This window comes from Pieris brassicae, chromosome 11 (assembly GCF_905147105.1).
Source record: "Pieris brassicae chromosome 11, ilPieBrab1.1, whole genome shotgun sequence".
NCBI classification, from domain to species: domain Eukaryota; kingdom Metazoa; phylum Arthropoda; class Insecta; order Lepidoptera; family Pieridae; genus Pieris; species Pieris brassicae.
Genome location: NC_059675.1, coordinates 10,686,429 through 10,702,525, shown reverse-complemented (window position 1 = coordinate 10,702,525; position 16,097 = coordinate 10,686,429). Strand labels below are relative to the sequence as shown.

The 16,097-nt window shown below is 31.8% G+C and overlaps 1 protein-coding gene across 5 annotated transcripts in view; it reads left to right on the top strand.

Annotated features, from left to right (window-relative positions):
- The window catches only part of LOC123716077 (neurexin-1), a 69,204-nt gene that overhangs the window by 35,628 nt on the left and 17,479 nt on the right, over positions 1-16,097 (top strand). For 3 of the 5 annotated variants that reach the window (XM_045671614.1, XM_045671611.1, XM_045671612.1), the window contains 6 exons: positions 2,979-3,128; positions 3,719-3,879; positions 4,586-4,612; positions 7,384-7,542; positions 9,321-9,473; positions 14,977-15,096. In XM_045671614.1, coding sequence (XP_045527570.1) covers positions 2,979-3,128; positions 3,719-3,879; positions 4,586-4,612; positions 7,384-7,542; positions 9,321-9,473; positions 14,977-15,096 — 770 coding nt within the window. The remainder of the gene's footprint in view (positions 1-2,978; positions 3,129-3,718; positions 3,880-4,585; positions 4,613-7,383; positions 7,543-9,320; positions 9,474-14,976; positions 15,097-16,097) is intronic. The other 2 variants (XM_045671616.1, XM_045671615.1) reach the window with 1 other exon arrangement.

The window sequence follows — 16,097 nt, the reverse complement described above, 5'->3', positions numbered from 1 at the left end:
CGATGAAAAAAATTTCACGATAGAACACTACAATAAGCGAAATGATAAAGTGTACGCTCAAAACTGTCGGAAAGGTACAACGTGGTCATCATCCTGCGTCAGTGATGGTTTGGTGGGTCGTGTCTTATTAAGAAGTTACAAAACTACATTTTTGTGAAAAAGGAGTGAAATCTTCACCCAAAGTGTATCAGACGTAGTCTTGGAAATTACATTTTATGAAAGTTCGCAGCAATACACTTTTTAAAAATATACCGTGGGCTTTCCAGCAGGATTTTGCACTTGGTCACAAAGCACGAACTATCCAAGCCTGGCTTGAAACCAACGTTTCGAACTTTATAAGAGCTGAAGCCTGGCCCTCATCTAGCCCAGACATCAACCCCTTTAGACTTACAAATATGGTCAGTTTTAGAGGACATGCTGGCTGTTTAACGGCACGTCAAAATTTAGTCTCTTGAATAATATTTGGAGCAAGCAGTGGCGAAATTTCCCTTGGAAACAGTGCGTAAATCCATGGATTCGTGGCCAAACAGATTAGAGGCCTGTACAAAGTGTCAAAGGTGGCAATTTCGAATAGAATATTTATTTATTTTTTGCTGAGACTAATAAATATGTAGGTATAAATTTTAATAATTTTACATCACACCACCACGCACGCTGAAAAGTACGCGAAACGTCGGAAAAAAATTAAAATTTAGAATTATGGAAATAACTATAAGTTTTAATAATAATACATAGCTTTAATCCGTTCAAAAAGTGTTTTTCTTAATATTACATTACTTCATTAAAAATATACTTTTTCATTTAGTATTGTCTTTTGTTAACATAGCTTTTACACATTTAAAGAAAACACTTTTTTACCGGATTGAAGCTATGTATTATTTAAAACTTATAATTATTTTACATAATTTAAAATTATTCCGACGTTTCGTTTGTGATACTTTTTGACATTCAACACCTTTTGTCTTCAGTGAACGTGACCACGCACGCTGTAAAGCACTTTTTCATTTGTAACAGAACTTATGTACAGAATGTAACTATTGAGCATGTTGTGAGCATAATAAGGAATGAAAAATAATGAAGAATAATTAATTTTATTAAATATACCAATACTAAAAAATTCTAGTAATTATAACAGTAGGGCAAATAAATATTTTTAGAACTAATAAAAATTAATAACCATCTTACCTGTTTCCCTTTTAAAGGAATTATTTTCTTGGATTTTTTTTATTTACAGGCACTGTTATTTTATCATCACCATATAACTAAAGGGCACTTGGATTCGATAAAATGTCTTCCGTAATCTTTTACAATATCATTCATCATTTTTATGAAGAAAATGACCAACAAATGTAAATTCTTTACATATTTGAAACTTAAATATAAAAAATGGGCCAAACTTAAATATAAATTTGGTTATAATTATGTATTTTTTAGTAAAATTTAGCTTTTTTGTTAGAGAAAAAAGCTTTTAAAATAAAACTTGACATTAATCGAAGTGACTGCAGGACAAGTATCCGGGCGTCATGTTCGCGCTATTTCCTGCGACGCTATTACGCGGCCTCGCGGAAACTGCCGGAGTCAAATGATTGGAAGCAAGCGGAAATTTGAATTCCAATCGATGCCTGCATATTATACGTTTTTCAAGGGAACTAGAATATACTCCTGACAAATCTGAGTTTATATTAAATGTATTACAACTAGAAAATTCCAGTGTCAAATTCACATAATCAACCATATTTCATGTGTCCAAAATTGACAACTTATAAAACATGTTTTATTTTGTCAAAAACATTACGTTAAATGACATACGATTTTCCTACTAATAGAAGGGCTTTGAATTTTAGTTTGTGGAACCGTGAGAAATAATCAAATCAACTATAAATACCTCTGAGAACTACATTAACTAATGAGCTAGCGCAAGCTCTACATATCCAGAGATTACCTAAAATATATTCATTTAAATTGTTGCAAGCTTAGTCGTGCTGTACAACTTTCAAGATGCCATCCAAACAAAAATCTTCTATTTGTATGTACTATAACAATCAAGGTTACCATATTCATGAACTTTAATACATACTAAATTTTTGTAGATACATTAAACGTAAATAAAATGAGAGGATATGGGCTATATGTACGTTAACGTCAAAGGAAAATTCCATTTGAGTTGCAATATGCATGAGGAAACTGATATTAAGATGTTACTAGGGTTTGTTGCAATAGTTGGTAATATTTTAAGTAGTAAAAAACTCAGTTTTCTGTAAATATATGTCTAATAATTTACGTTTAGAATTTAATGAATTACAAGAACTATACGACCTATAATGACAGTAGTACAGTATTTATCTATTATAATAGCCAGGTATAATAAATTTATTCTTAAATCGTCTCGATAGACAACTATTTTGTTTTACTTTGTGTAGTCTAATCGTAGTTGTGGGTGAAGATTTTTGCATATTTAAAAAATAATGTAATGTAATAAATCTTTAAAATTTACAAAATTATAATTTAATCCTAAAGACATTAAATCAATCATAGATATTTTTGTCCTAAAATACATATATATTTGTTTTCATCCCAAATATTATTTATTATCATTCTCAAATTCATAAAATAAAATAAAGTAGACTAGAATTTATATAATTCGTAACTGAAAAATTAAATCAAATCATGAAAATGATCGAATGTTCTCAACTGTGCGAATACAGCACCATATATGCAATAAGACCTAGATAATCCTTATTTTGCCCTTAGAACTAATACATTAAAAGTAATTATTTGAATTTATTTATTAATATGTACAGCTAGTTAATAATATAACGTAAGTTTATATGCGTTTTTTAAAGCTTGGTCTTGCTGTTGCGGCTTTAAATAAATGAAAAAAAAAAACAGTTTATTTGTAGTACAAATATTTATAATATTAAAGAAGTTTTTTAAGTGTTTACAGTTTTGTTTTTAGTTCTATTGATCATTTGTTTCAGATAAGGCGCCATCAGAGGCGACATTCAGGGGAGCTGAGTTCCTCTCATACGATCTTACGCAGACTGGAGGTGAACCTATAGTCAGCACTCAGGATGCCATATCATTGTATTTCAAGACACGACAGCCAAACGGACTCCTATTTTATACCGGTAAGGTTTTTTTATTCTACATCATTATTCTATTTTAACAGTTACTACTAATTCGCTAGAACGACAAAATAATAATACCCAGGCCGATTATCCTACATAAAAACCATTAAAAAAATATATTTATATACCTAAATCTTATAACTAACAATATAGCAAGCAACTCTTGTCAACTCAGTTAGTGTACACAAACAGGTCTACCTCAAAATAAATTTTTGTTTATTATTGCTCGCGTGAGATAACCAATTTACAAAATTACTCCTTGTCCAGTCCTTGTATAACACAGTCCAGTGTGCCTTACACTGATCGCTTATTATTGAGTCTAGTTACTGACTTTAGATTAAGGGTTTCCAAGTAAGAAACACAAAACATCTATCGTGAATATATATTACTAATGTAGTTCTATTCTATTAATCTAGCCACCATACTAGATGAAACCTAAAAAAGGATGAAATGGCATTGAAAACATATCCTATTAAAATTAAACAATTACGTTCACGACAATTTTAATCAATTAAGTCGGTAACCTTATCTCTAGAATTTATTTGAAGTATTGATACTGACATAACAATAATATAAAGATGTTTTCATAGGACATGAAGCAGATTACCTGAACTTAGCTGTACGCGATGGAGGCGTGTCTCTCACAATGGGACTTGGTAACGGCAAACAGGAGATGCATATCAAGCCCTCCAAAACGCGATTCGATGACCACCAGTGGCACAAACTTACAGTCAGAAGAAAAATACAGGAAGTAAGTGTTAATTTTTAATACATAAAGAAAACGACATCGGACGTTAAGAGCTATTATAATTTTTTAGAACGGTGTGATAAAGTTATTTCGACACAGACAATGGACTGGCAATTTTGATTAAATTTACTCGCCTAATTTTATAAATCTCTACGTAAATAGAAAGAAAAATATAAAAACAAAACCTTTTCTACGTAAATTTACCTACACACAATATTATCACTAAGTTCAATAAGTTCGAGGGCTTTGGTTATTTATAGTAACTCGTGCGTGACGAATGGATGGCTTCAATATTTGATTGAAACTATCGATTCTGTGTTGAGTTGTTTATTACTTCTATGTTATGTGATATTTTGGTTTGATATTTCGTAAGCCTTTAGAAGTAAATATTCATATAAGAAAAATATTTTAAATACACTTCGCATTCGGCGCTATTCATTTTAAATATATATGTAATAAGGACGATCAGGTAAGTGAAACGGAAATGTACTAAATAATTCCTGTAATTGAAAAACTTGATCAATATTTATGCCTTATACATAAAAATATAACCAAAAGGCTATATTTTAGTAATTTGGTTCGCGTTAGTTCTGTATATATCAATAATTTCTACATTAAATTTGTTTAATGTAGCACTACCTCAAAAATCAGATGCAAGAATATTGCTTCAGTTGTTCAGAATATTATAAAAGTGAGTTTCTTCTTACAGATAACGCCTTTTACCAGTTTTTGTCGGGTAAGTATGCAAAATAATAATACATTACAGTTTATTTTTCTTTATTATATACAAGATTCAAATGTACTTAAAAAAAAATCGCTATATTCGCCATCGGTTCATGGGTCATCATCACGAGTCTACGTCGACGAAAGTAAATAAAATAATGTATTTAGTAGTACTTTTTTCCATGTGCGTAAATAACACTTGCTTTTACGCAGATGGAAGGCTATAAAAGGAAACCGGTACGTCACAACCACCAAGCAACCTACTTGCCTAAAAAAAGTGAAATAAAATAGGAGATATTTTGTCCCACATTCTACTAGAAATTGTAGTAGTATTTCACCAATTTGTAGTAGAATCTTCAAAAATTACTTCGCTAAAGCAATAAAGGCAGTTTTCAAACAGCTTTTTGGTGTCCCGCATTCGAAGTTATTCATTCGGGATGAAAGTCTGCGGTTGACTATGTCACTTATTTCATTTACCACAACCATGAACGCCATACCGCAATGATGGAATTCTATTTATTTTATTTATATATTGCTTATTACACATAGATATGACAAAAAAACACAAACATTTTATTAGTGGAAGTAACGGCCTCATCGCTATTGTGCGAGCTTTTCCAGAATCAATTTCTATAAATCCATATATATTATAAAAATTATATTAAATATTACAATACAAAAACATACATTATTGAAAAAACAGAACTATAATGTATAATATACAAATTCACAATTATGTGATAGGTTGGTTGGAAAGTACTTACTTTTTAAATGTCGTTAGGGTAATCGAACTAATCAAATTAAGGTGTGGCCGAGTTCCACACTCTGAAAAAGTTGCCGAAAGGGATGAGTTGTGGGAAGAAATTTCAGAGGAGCGTAACCCCCAACAATTAAGTGTAGAAACCCATAAATTGTAAGAAATTTTTGATATATCAAGTAGTCATGAGAGATAAAGCAACCAAGCAATATCTTATTTAAATTAGATAAATATGTAGTTGAAATTTAAATCAAAATACTGTACGTAAGAAAAATATATTCAAATATAATCAAGATAAACATGAACGATATTTGTATTATAATGCACCGATGCATTGCTATCAACTTCGTTCAGGGCTACAGTAATAACTAATAACGTAACATATCAGCTCGGTACCACACAATACTCAAACGAGATTCTAGCTCAATATTCTATAAAAACTATGTTGTATTGAATAAATACGAGATTCAACAAATGTAGATCATGGTCAATTTGACGGGTCGATTAGTTTTACACAAATTTGGAGCTGTAATAAGTGATTGATCTGTTTCCCTACATAAGGTAATAGAAAAAGTTTATGCGAGCATATCATATTAAGAAAAATAAGGCTGAACTCGATTTCAATGTGTTTATATGGAAAACATATGTTAACTTTTATACTGTTTATTGGTAAACACTAAAGCTTTACTCTATTAGCCTGTTAACTTGCCGAGTATAGAGCAGTAGTCGTTGCTGCGATAAGTTATATTTCCCGTATATCAAATTCCAATATATTTTTGACGTACGAGAGACAGGCTGACCGAAAAGTCTAGTTTCTATATTATTCCCTTACAATTTAATGGAAAGGCATTTGAAAGGCTACTACGGCTAGAAATTATAAGATAATGAGCATTTAACAAAAATACTTGCCGAAAACTGCTTCGATGACGTTACGATGGCAAAACCAGTCGCATACCCTTTAGAAGTTAATTAGGACGTAAAGGAGGCATAAAGTCACAAAACGTTTTTTAGACTTACGTCTGAAATAATAATTTTGTATACATAACATTAGATGCAAACTATCCTAAAACTTATAAATCTTAATATATAAACAATCATACACTTTGAAACATAAATTATTAATTGAGAAATGACGAAAATCTCTTGACATCAAGGTTCCAACCTTGTTGTAAACCAATGTTTGCCGACAAACAGCACAAGTGAATTGATATCATATAATCTATATCAAATACAATACATGAAGTTATTGTGTTGAAATTCTAACGATAGTTCTGGGTTGCTAATTAGTTTACGGATGCATTTATTTATTTTTATATACAGCCAAATTTTAATTAAAAATAATAAAATTGAAGATATATATACCATTCAAAGTAATTTTTACACAATTTGTGCAATAGTGAAGTGACTAATAGAATAGGTTTAAGTTTAAGTAATTCGAACGTTGAAACTAACATCAAAATCATTATTTTATCATTTGTCTATTAGTTACGTAGCTACGAGTACGTTGCAACGACTTACGCTTAAATCAAGTGTAAGTCGAGAACATTTTTCGTTTATCTCTTAAAGATTAAAATGCTATCTTTTATCTCATATAGCATTTAATGGATTAAAAATATAAATGATCACAAGATGATGTTTAAAGATTTCATTAATCAAATTGTTATGTGTACCTTTGTACAGCAGCCAATAAATACTCCAATAATATTAAAGATTTTGGACATAATAGCCATAGAGTACTTTTTATTATTTTATATACGGTAGTAGTCAGTACTTGATATAATTAAACATAGAATTTGCAAACCAATTGTTAAATTAAAAGTTAAGTAAAATTCTCTTCTTGCTTTTCGTATGCGTTAAAGAATCAGCTCTAATGAGGTACATAGCTTTAGTAACGACTGTAGGCTTTCTTTTGACTAAACAATTTATTGATACAATTTGCAAGACTATTAATTATCGTTTTTTATTTAGAGATTTACAGTTTGTTTGTAAACAAATGTTTTCTTCCTAAATCAAACATGTCTGCCCAGGTATCAGCAGTCGTAGATGACGTGTACTCTGAGCACGCGCACGTTGCTGGTTCATTCACGATGCTGGCCAGCTCTCGGGCGCACGTTGGTGGATCTCTCAACACTAGAGCTTTGCCAGGTGCAAGAGTCCATACCAACTTCATTGGATGCCTAAAGAAGGTAAGGTTTTGTGGTATTCCTTTTTCGGTATAGTCAGTTCTTAATTAATATTCATTAATTATAAACTGTATATATATAAAAAGTAAATTTATATTTTTTTAACTAATGTGATCTATCTCATCCCTTAATGAAGTATTATTAAAAAGGTACTCACCAAAATACAGTATTACACAAGTTTTAAACATGATAGATTTAATTTGTTTGTTTATTAATAGGAAAAAGTCATAAGTTTTAGTTTAGTTTTCAATTAATTGGTAATATAATATGCATAATTAATACTTCCTTGAACGAATCATCGTGAGGAAACCAATATTCCTAAGACCAAATAATCGATGGTGTATGTTAGCCATAAAAGTCCGGTCATCTATTTTTTTTTAATCGCACTTGCACAGAAATCTAAGACTTTTGGTTGTGTTGTGGTTGCCACTTTTTCATACATAATATAAAATACACTTTTATGAGCTTTTATTAAGTTAATCACTCAGTATCATAAAAAGTTCAATTTACAAAAAGAATCAAAGAAAAACTAGATTGTGAACACCTATGTATACAATCTAAGAATATAAAAGCCACCTATTATCACAACAATTATTATATGAATGTGTATATATAATACATTTGTATAAACGAATTTATTCAGTGGGTATAATTTTAATTTGGAATGTCACGGAATTGACATATGCTGCGTGTTTATTGGTCTGATATTTAAATATGATAAGACAATTATGACTAGCTGTGTTGGCCAAGTGGCTTTATCGTGTGCATTTAACATTCGCTCGAACGGTGAAGGTAAGCATCTCACGATGCTTGCCATAGGACCAAAAAGTCGACAGCGTGTGTCAGGGACAGAAGGGTGATCACCTGTAACAGATACAGAAATCTGAGCTCCAGACCTAAAAATGTTGCAGCGCCACTTATTTATTCTATTTATTTTTCAAGACAATTATGAACAGTCCACCCGTGAGTCGTGGTCAAAATTGAATCGAATCGAAATCGAAATTTGAAACTCAAGTGATTATTGTCATTATTAAGTTCGTTATATACCAATATTCTCCTAACTTTTGACAGAATTTGATTTGATTGACTAAGTTTTGCCTATTTAAGTCAGACAACAATAATTAAAATAACTATTTGTAACATTGGAGTACAAACAGTAAATTAATAATAACAAGCTAGCTATTCAATAGCTGGTATACTATTTCATTGCACTTAATTGTATTATCTTTACTAGTCTGTTTCATGATATTTCGTATAAGCCTAGATTGGAGATTGTAATTGTACAGGGAATATTGTATCTCTAGAGAGCTATAGTGGTCCGATACCTAACCATTTTCCACCCTTCTGATTTCCGGAGATATCATTTGGTTAATCCTTAATCTTCGTAAACAAAGCAAAACAATGTAAATGTTTGATTTATGGTCTTATTAAAAACCGCCTATAGTTTAAGCATATTATGATTTAAACTCAGGAATGCTAGCTAAGTAGCCTAAGCGTATGACTCTCCACTCATTCAAATACTGACTGCATTAATGTATTTTTTTATTGTATTTGCAAAAAGGTAAATATCGCGAGTAAACCGGCATGTATGGCTTAGTTTTAAAAAGTTACGAAATGTGTTACTAATGTCTGTGTTACTAATTATTACTTATCTAATTAAGAATAATAACAAAATCTTATGGAATTTGTGGCCCAAATATAGTTAGTCTTTGAAGCTGTAAATTTCTCTATCCTAAGTACTATTTTATATCGAATATAGAGTGACTTGTATTAATCTTAAGGTTGAGTTCTCCGCGGACACTCTTCGCTTGAATCTCATAGATCTTGCGCGGACTGGGAGTAAACTCATCACGGTGACCGGTCGGCTGGAGTACGCCTGCACCGCAACAGACTCCGCAGATCCTGTTACCTTCTCCACCAAAGAAGCTCATTTGGTAAGTAGACACTGAAAATAGTTTGCAAAAATGTCTGGCTACGAGCTGACCTGACCTGACTTCAACAATAATATTATTTAAAATTAATGATTTTTTAAATCAATTCATTGGAGGACAACTTTTCCTTGTTTGTTTTTGTGAAACAAGCGATTGAATTCTGTTGTGTCTGGAATTAGTTGATTAGTGGCTAACATGCCAAGCTACATATTAATATAAAAAGTATGTCATTATATTGTTCACGTTTCATCGTCAATACTTTCAATATTTGAAATTGTGGTTTTGGGACTTAAAAAGTCAACGAAAATATTCATAAAAATTTCTAAATTTCACATTAAAAATGAAACTTTCAATTTAAGCATTATAAAATTTAAAAGGCTGGATCTAAGCATAGATCTACGTCTAAACTCTAGACTTTCACTGTACCTAAAGTGAGGTTAAGCCATAATTACAGTTAAAGCTGATAAACAACGGCAAATGATTTCCATTTGACATCGTATTGGGTACATGCCCAAATGTAAATCTTTATTGCGGTCGTAAAATAATTAGTAATTAGTCTAAAGATATTGACCGCAGATAATTGATTGCACTGACAGTGAGTTGTATATTGTTAGCAAAAATATGTTTTGTTATTGCTGTAGTATACCTTACACTTAGACATAATTAAGTTGTATATGTAACTGACGCCTAAATTATCGTTAGTTTCTTAATAACTTTTATAAAGAAGGTGTAATACGAATGTGTGGCAAATTCGTCTAGTCCCCATATGGACAGCTCATACTTAAATTAAAAATACAGATTGTTAGAGAAAACGGTTGAAAAATAGAATCTTTAAAACCCGTTTTGGTCGAGTGAATGTAGTTGAGTGCTTTCAGTGTTAGATTCGATCTGAAGTAAATTCGGTTTATGTGGACGCTGAACGTTGCTCGAAACGCTAATATGTATTGTATTAATATAATTAATGTATTTGTGATTGTCTTTAACACTAACTTCGATGTCATCTATTCTACAATATGAATTAATTTACAGAATACCAAAATAGAGAATGACGTTTTAACATATTTATTAAGAAATAATATAGAACATTGCATTCTAAAAATGATTCAAACCGATTATAATTATTACTTTACAGAACAAATTCGTATATGTTTCGTTTAAAAGAAAATTATGAATTTCAACCAATGATATAAAAATAATAACATCTATATTTTAAAATAGAGATATTTTTGGTATTTAATTGATTTATCTACAATTCTACAAAAATAATATTTTTTTATCACATTCAAAATCTAACCTTTCCTTGAAGGACACGACGCGACGGGCCGTAATCATCTAAATAATGTTTAATTCTTTGAATGGTTATTTATTTCATAGAGCTATATATAATTATTTTGATACAATCTGTCAATATACCTAGGTAACACTGAAAATGTTTAGAAAATGAAAAAACGACTTAATGTAGAAAGTTTCAATACTTTTATTGTTTTTCAAAGTAATCACCGTTCCCCTCTACACATTATCGCATTCGATGGAACCACTGAGAAAAGCAGTGGGCCCATTATTTCTTAGAGGTCTCTTCTCTGGCATTTTCGTACGCTTTCACCACATCTTCAGGGCTCGCAAAGCGAATACGTCGAATTTTATCTTTAGTTCTTGGGTATAAATGAAAGTCACATGGCGCCAGCACAGGGCTGTTTGGCGGATGATTCATTATTTCGACACCAGCCATAATCAAATATTCACCAGTCCATGCGAAGGTGTTTCTGGTCGTCGGTTAAAGTATGGGGAATCCATCTGATACAAAGCTTCCTGACGCCTAAATGTACGTCTAATATTTTTTGAACTTGACTCATACCAATGCCTAGGCTTGCCCGTATCTGCTGATAGGTCACTCTCTTATCTTCCTCTATCATGCGTCGCACAGTACTGATGTTATCTTGAGTAATCGCTGTTAAAGGACGTCCCTCACGCGGATCATCATTGAGATTGCTACGTCCACGCTTAAACTCATTAAACCAATAGTAAATAGTGGCACGAGATGGGGCTTCATTAAGAAATGCTAATCGCAAACTATCATAGCTTTGCTGTTGAGTAAGCCCACAACGAAAGTCATAATAAATCATTGACCGAAAATTTTCTCGCGTTTGGTTCATTTTCACGTGTAACAAGAGTTTTATTTGCCGCCAATTCACAAAAACAAATGACAAATGAATGCAATATCCTACATTAGGTTACCAAAGAGTTCTAAAATTGAAATCCAAAAAAGTTTTCATTAGCAATGTTCCTAACTGGCCCGTTCTAAACATTTTAAGTATTATCTACGTACATCGTAATATTTTTACATGCAAGTAAGAACTTCATGCCTTATAAAAATAGATGAACTTCATGCCTTATAAAAATAGATGAACTTAAGTAAGTACCTAATGTACTGTGTGTGTATTACGTTATTAACACAGTTTTGGTTATTGAAATAATAATTTTAATTTTATGTATTGCCAAAAACAGGTTACATAAAAAACACGTATCCCATGCTCTATGATGTAAGAACTGCATTGCAAGAGGTGGCTTTCCAGTTACTTAAAATAATTATATAACAAATTAAATTAATTGATGATAAGTAGTATAAATTTACAATATATTTATTTTTTTATATAATTTCATCGTGGAAGCTGTTAGCACGATTTCACTTTTTAGATTGAAATTTAAATTGTGAAGAAAGCTGCTGCTAGAAAGGTGTAGCGTAACCGTTTTATGAAGGCTATTACTAATTGACTCAGCTACTCCAACATACTGTTCGCGGTTACTGAGATGGTATATACATAATTTTAGTGCTACACCATTAACGCCCATGTTTCCAAGTCTTGCCAAAAGGATTGGTACAAATACTGTATCAAATGCTTTCTGAATATCCAAGAATACTCGGATGCATTTTTAGCCATTTCTAAAAATTATATATACGATGTAATATGCAGGACTACATCCTCAGTTGACTTTCAATGCATAAATCCAAACTGTTTAGAGTCTAATAGTTTATTTCCAACAACAACAAGTCAACAAGTCTTTTGTTAATTAATTTCTCAACAATTTTGGAGATAGAACTTAGTAAGGCTTAAGTCTTTAATTCGGGGGAAAAAATTTCACCAGGCTTGTGTATTGGCGTTACAAATGCGTTTTAAAAAATATACCCAGTGTAAAACATTTTGTTTTATTTTGTAGAAGGGTAATTGGTATTTTATCTAACCCAGGGTAATTGGAGTATACATACTAGTCTAGGTACAGTGTGAAGGAATTTAACATGGTGCATGTTAATTTAGCATCTCTGTGTTTCTGTCTTTTTAGTTTAGTTGATAATAGCTTTTGTTAATGTTTTGCCAGCAAACACAAATAATTATTGACCTCACTGAGCGACTCAGTTGGATTATCTTTTATGTTTAATAGCTAACTACTCTCTACTTTACAGTTTGTCAAGTTACTCGCTTCTTTTTTTATGTAAAAAAGTCTCAATTTATTGATATTTTTATTTTTATTATAGCGTATTTTTTTGTTCTTGTAATAGATACTTGCAATTATATATAATTATGTTTTCCCAAATGTACTCCCCATAATTATTCCGGTGGCTTTCAAGTAAGTAGCCTTAGACACCATGGCCTCTATTGCCAAAAGAGTGCAGGTTGTTACAATTGTTTCAGCTGCTTTGAAGACAACAGGCATTGCTACAGACGATCACAAACGGTCGGATATGATGTTATTGATATCTTGAAGGATGGGATGAGCTTTAGTATGGGATGTTACTTGTATGGACACGATAGTCTTTCGGAGAAGCAAAGAGCTGGGGCGGCCGCAGAGCAGGCGGAAAATAATAAACTTTCCAATGGAGGAGAGCTCCAACTTCGATTGTGTTCCCTTTGGAGTAAAGACTTTTGCGCCATGGGGTTCAAGTGCACAGGCGCTAATTTAAGATTTAAGTTGGCGCCTGGTAGACAGTACCGGTGACCCTAGATCTTATGCTTCCCTCGCTCAACGAATAAGTATCGCAATACAGCGAAGAAATGCTGCCAGCCTTAAACGTACACTGCCACAGGGACCAAACTTTTAAATTTGTTTAAATTTTCTATTTATTAATTTTTCATTATATATTTTGATTATTATTATACTATGTAGGTTTAGAATATTGTAAATACTCTATATTTGTGTCTTGTAAATAAATCTGATCAATAATTATATTTTAAATGTTATGTCATGATTTACAACAAGTGGGTTTATCTATTGCTTGAACAAAAGCGTAGCAATTAATAAGATTTATATATTCGTAAGCATAGCTCCTTATGTGTTTCGGTATAATATCAACATTTATGTCGTAGTAAAACTTATAAACTTTGATGTAACCGTTGATAGGATTGTGTTGAGTGAATTAATATATCCTAAGCATGGAGCCGGTAAGAACAAATTAAAATGCATTTCCTTCGCAATGTAACAAAAACGCAATTAGCTTCGATTCCGGGTACTACACGGGTTGTACACAAATGACACTTTGTTTTTAAATATACTGTGATACCATCATTTTGATCGAGAATTAACAACGTGGATACAGAAATGTAATTTTCACTATAAGAAATTATTTTGTTTATGTCAATGCGACATTCAGCCGCCAACTAATAGTATCTTTGACTAATATTTGCTGTGATTTATCCTCATTTTTCCTTAGAAGAATTCTTTCGATTCTTGTCCAGCATAGCATATCCTTAGTGAATATTCTGCTTTTGTTTGAAGTAAGACTTTATATTTTGGCTTTATTTGACTTTAGACTGACATATTTTATTTTTGACATGTCAGCCCAATGCTGCCTGAACAAAATTTGTGTATATTCTTTTTATAATATTGTTAGACATTCTTCAATATATTTAATATATATTTAATTCTTGAAGTGGTAAAGTCAGCCACTATGAGGTTTGATTAGATTTTTTATACGTCTACCTTATAACATAAATCGTCTTTGTTTAATTCCTCCTCCTGTGAATTCTTTTGCGCTTGAGGGGATTATTTTTTGTTAGTTGCCTTAGCCTGCTCTGGTTCATAGTTACAAGGCGTAACAGATTTACTGAGAGTGGAGTGCGTTGCATTGTATTGATGAATATTTTAGGTGTACTGCACAAAGACTTGGGCTGTATCCTTATAACAGGCTACAGTAGCTCCTGCTTGTGATTAGTGAGCACCCTTATTGTATCTTGAATATAGCTTCGGTGGCTCCAATGCGTTGTGTTAACTTTTACTTTAATCGCACATTTGAATATTTTGTAAACTTCTCTCCATGTTTTTGAATTTGTTGGTAATAATTATTGATATTAAATACTTAGTATTTAAACTACATCATAAAGTTATGCAAATCATTAAGTATCGTTATGAAGTATTTAATTTTCGTCAAGTGACACGTCTATACCCTACGAGCGCGAGAGGGGAAGTCTAAATAAATTTTGTAACATATAATCTAAGCATTTATTCTTTCCAGATCCTGCCGAAGTGGGAAGCGGTGAAAACTGGCACGATTTCATTCAAGTTCCGCACGAACGAACCGAATGGCTTAATTCTTTTCAACATGGGCGCCAAGCCTCCAAGGGTAGGTTGCACGGTAAGGGGTGAAGCTTTTGGGGTTGCAGAGTCAATAAACGAGTGATCATATATCATTAAACATTGATCATCGTCATTAATATCAATAAGTCATCATCATCAATTCATGTCCATCTTAATAAACGGTAATTGCATTACATGTACTTTAAAGGGTTGATCATAATAAAAAATGCAATTACCTAATCTCAGTGGATAACTATAGTAGGGTTTAAGATTACAATCAACGTGGCGCTAAAAAAATGATGACCGTAAACTTGATTAAAAACGCGAGTATATTTGATGAAACGGTATTTGTTTTATATAATCTTTATCCACCGAGCGAAGCTGCATGGTAGGTGATGAGATAACAAAATTAAATGACGACAATGTAGGGGAATTTGTGTATGGTACCTTATAAAGTTTCACCCACTTTAAAATGATGAAGTGTTATGTTATGGTAATCAATGTGCACGTAGAACCCCGAGCACAAAACCTGAGCTACCTCGCACCCAGCCTAAGCTATTGCAGCAAAGTTGGTACAAAATTGTGTTATTTAAGCTTACATTAAAGGCTTTATTAATACCTACACAAATTCACACCAAACTTTCAAATACACTTTATTCCTATTCCTCCAATTTAACAAATGATCGTTTGCTTTGTAGATTATATATTTTTATTGAAATTTAGGCATAACAAAATGTTACCTTCTTTGTAATATTAACAAGCTTTTTGCATGCAACCTTTTCCTTTGAAAGGTATTTGCATTATGTGGGCCTATTATAAATTGCATGCATCTCGTGCAGCGCTAAATATTTTTTTTGCCATATACAACAATAAGTATACTTATTATGCACTTTATTCTGAAGGCTGAAACATTATAACAGCATTTGTTTTGCGTTTATTAAAATATAATGTTCTCTTTAGTTAGCGAGTGCAGGACTTATTTATATACTCTATTTCCTTTACGATATAAACAAACGTAATAACTTCCTCTTACAAACGGTTTCCTATTGAAAATATAGA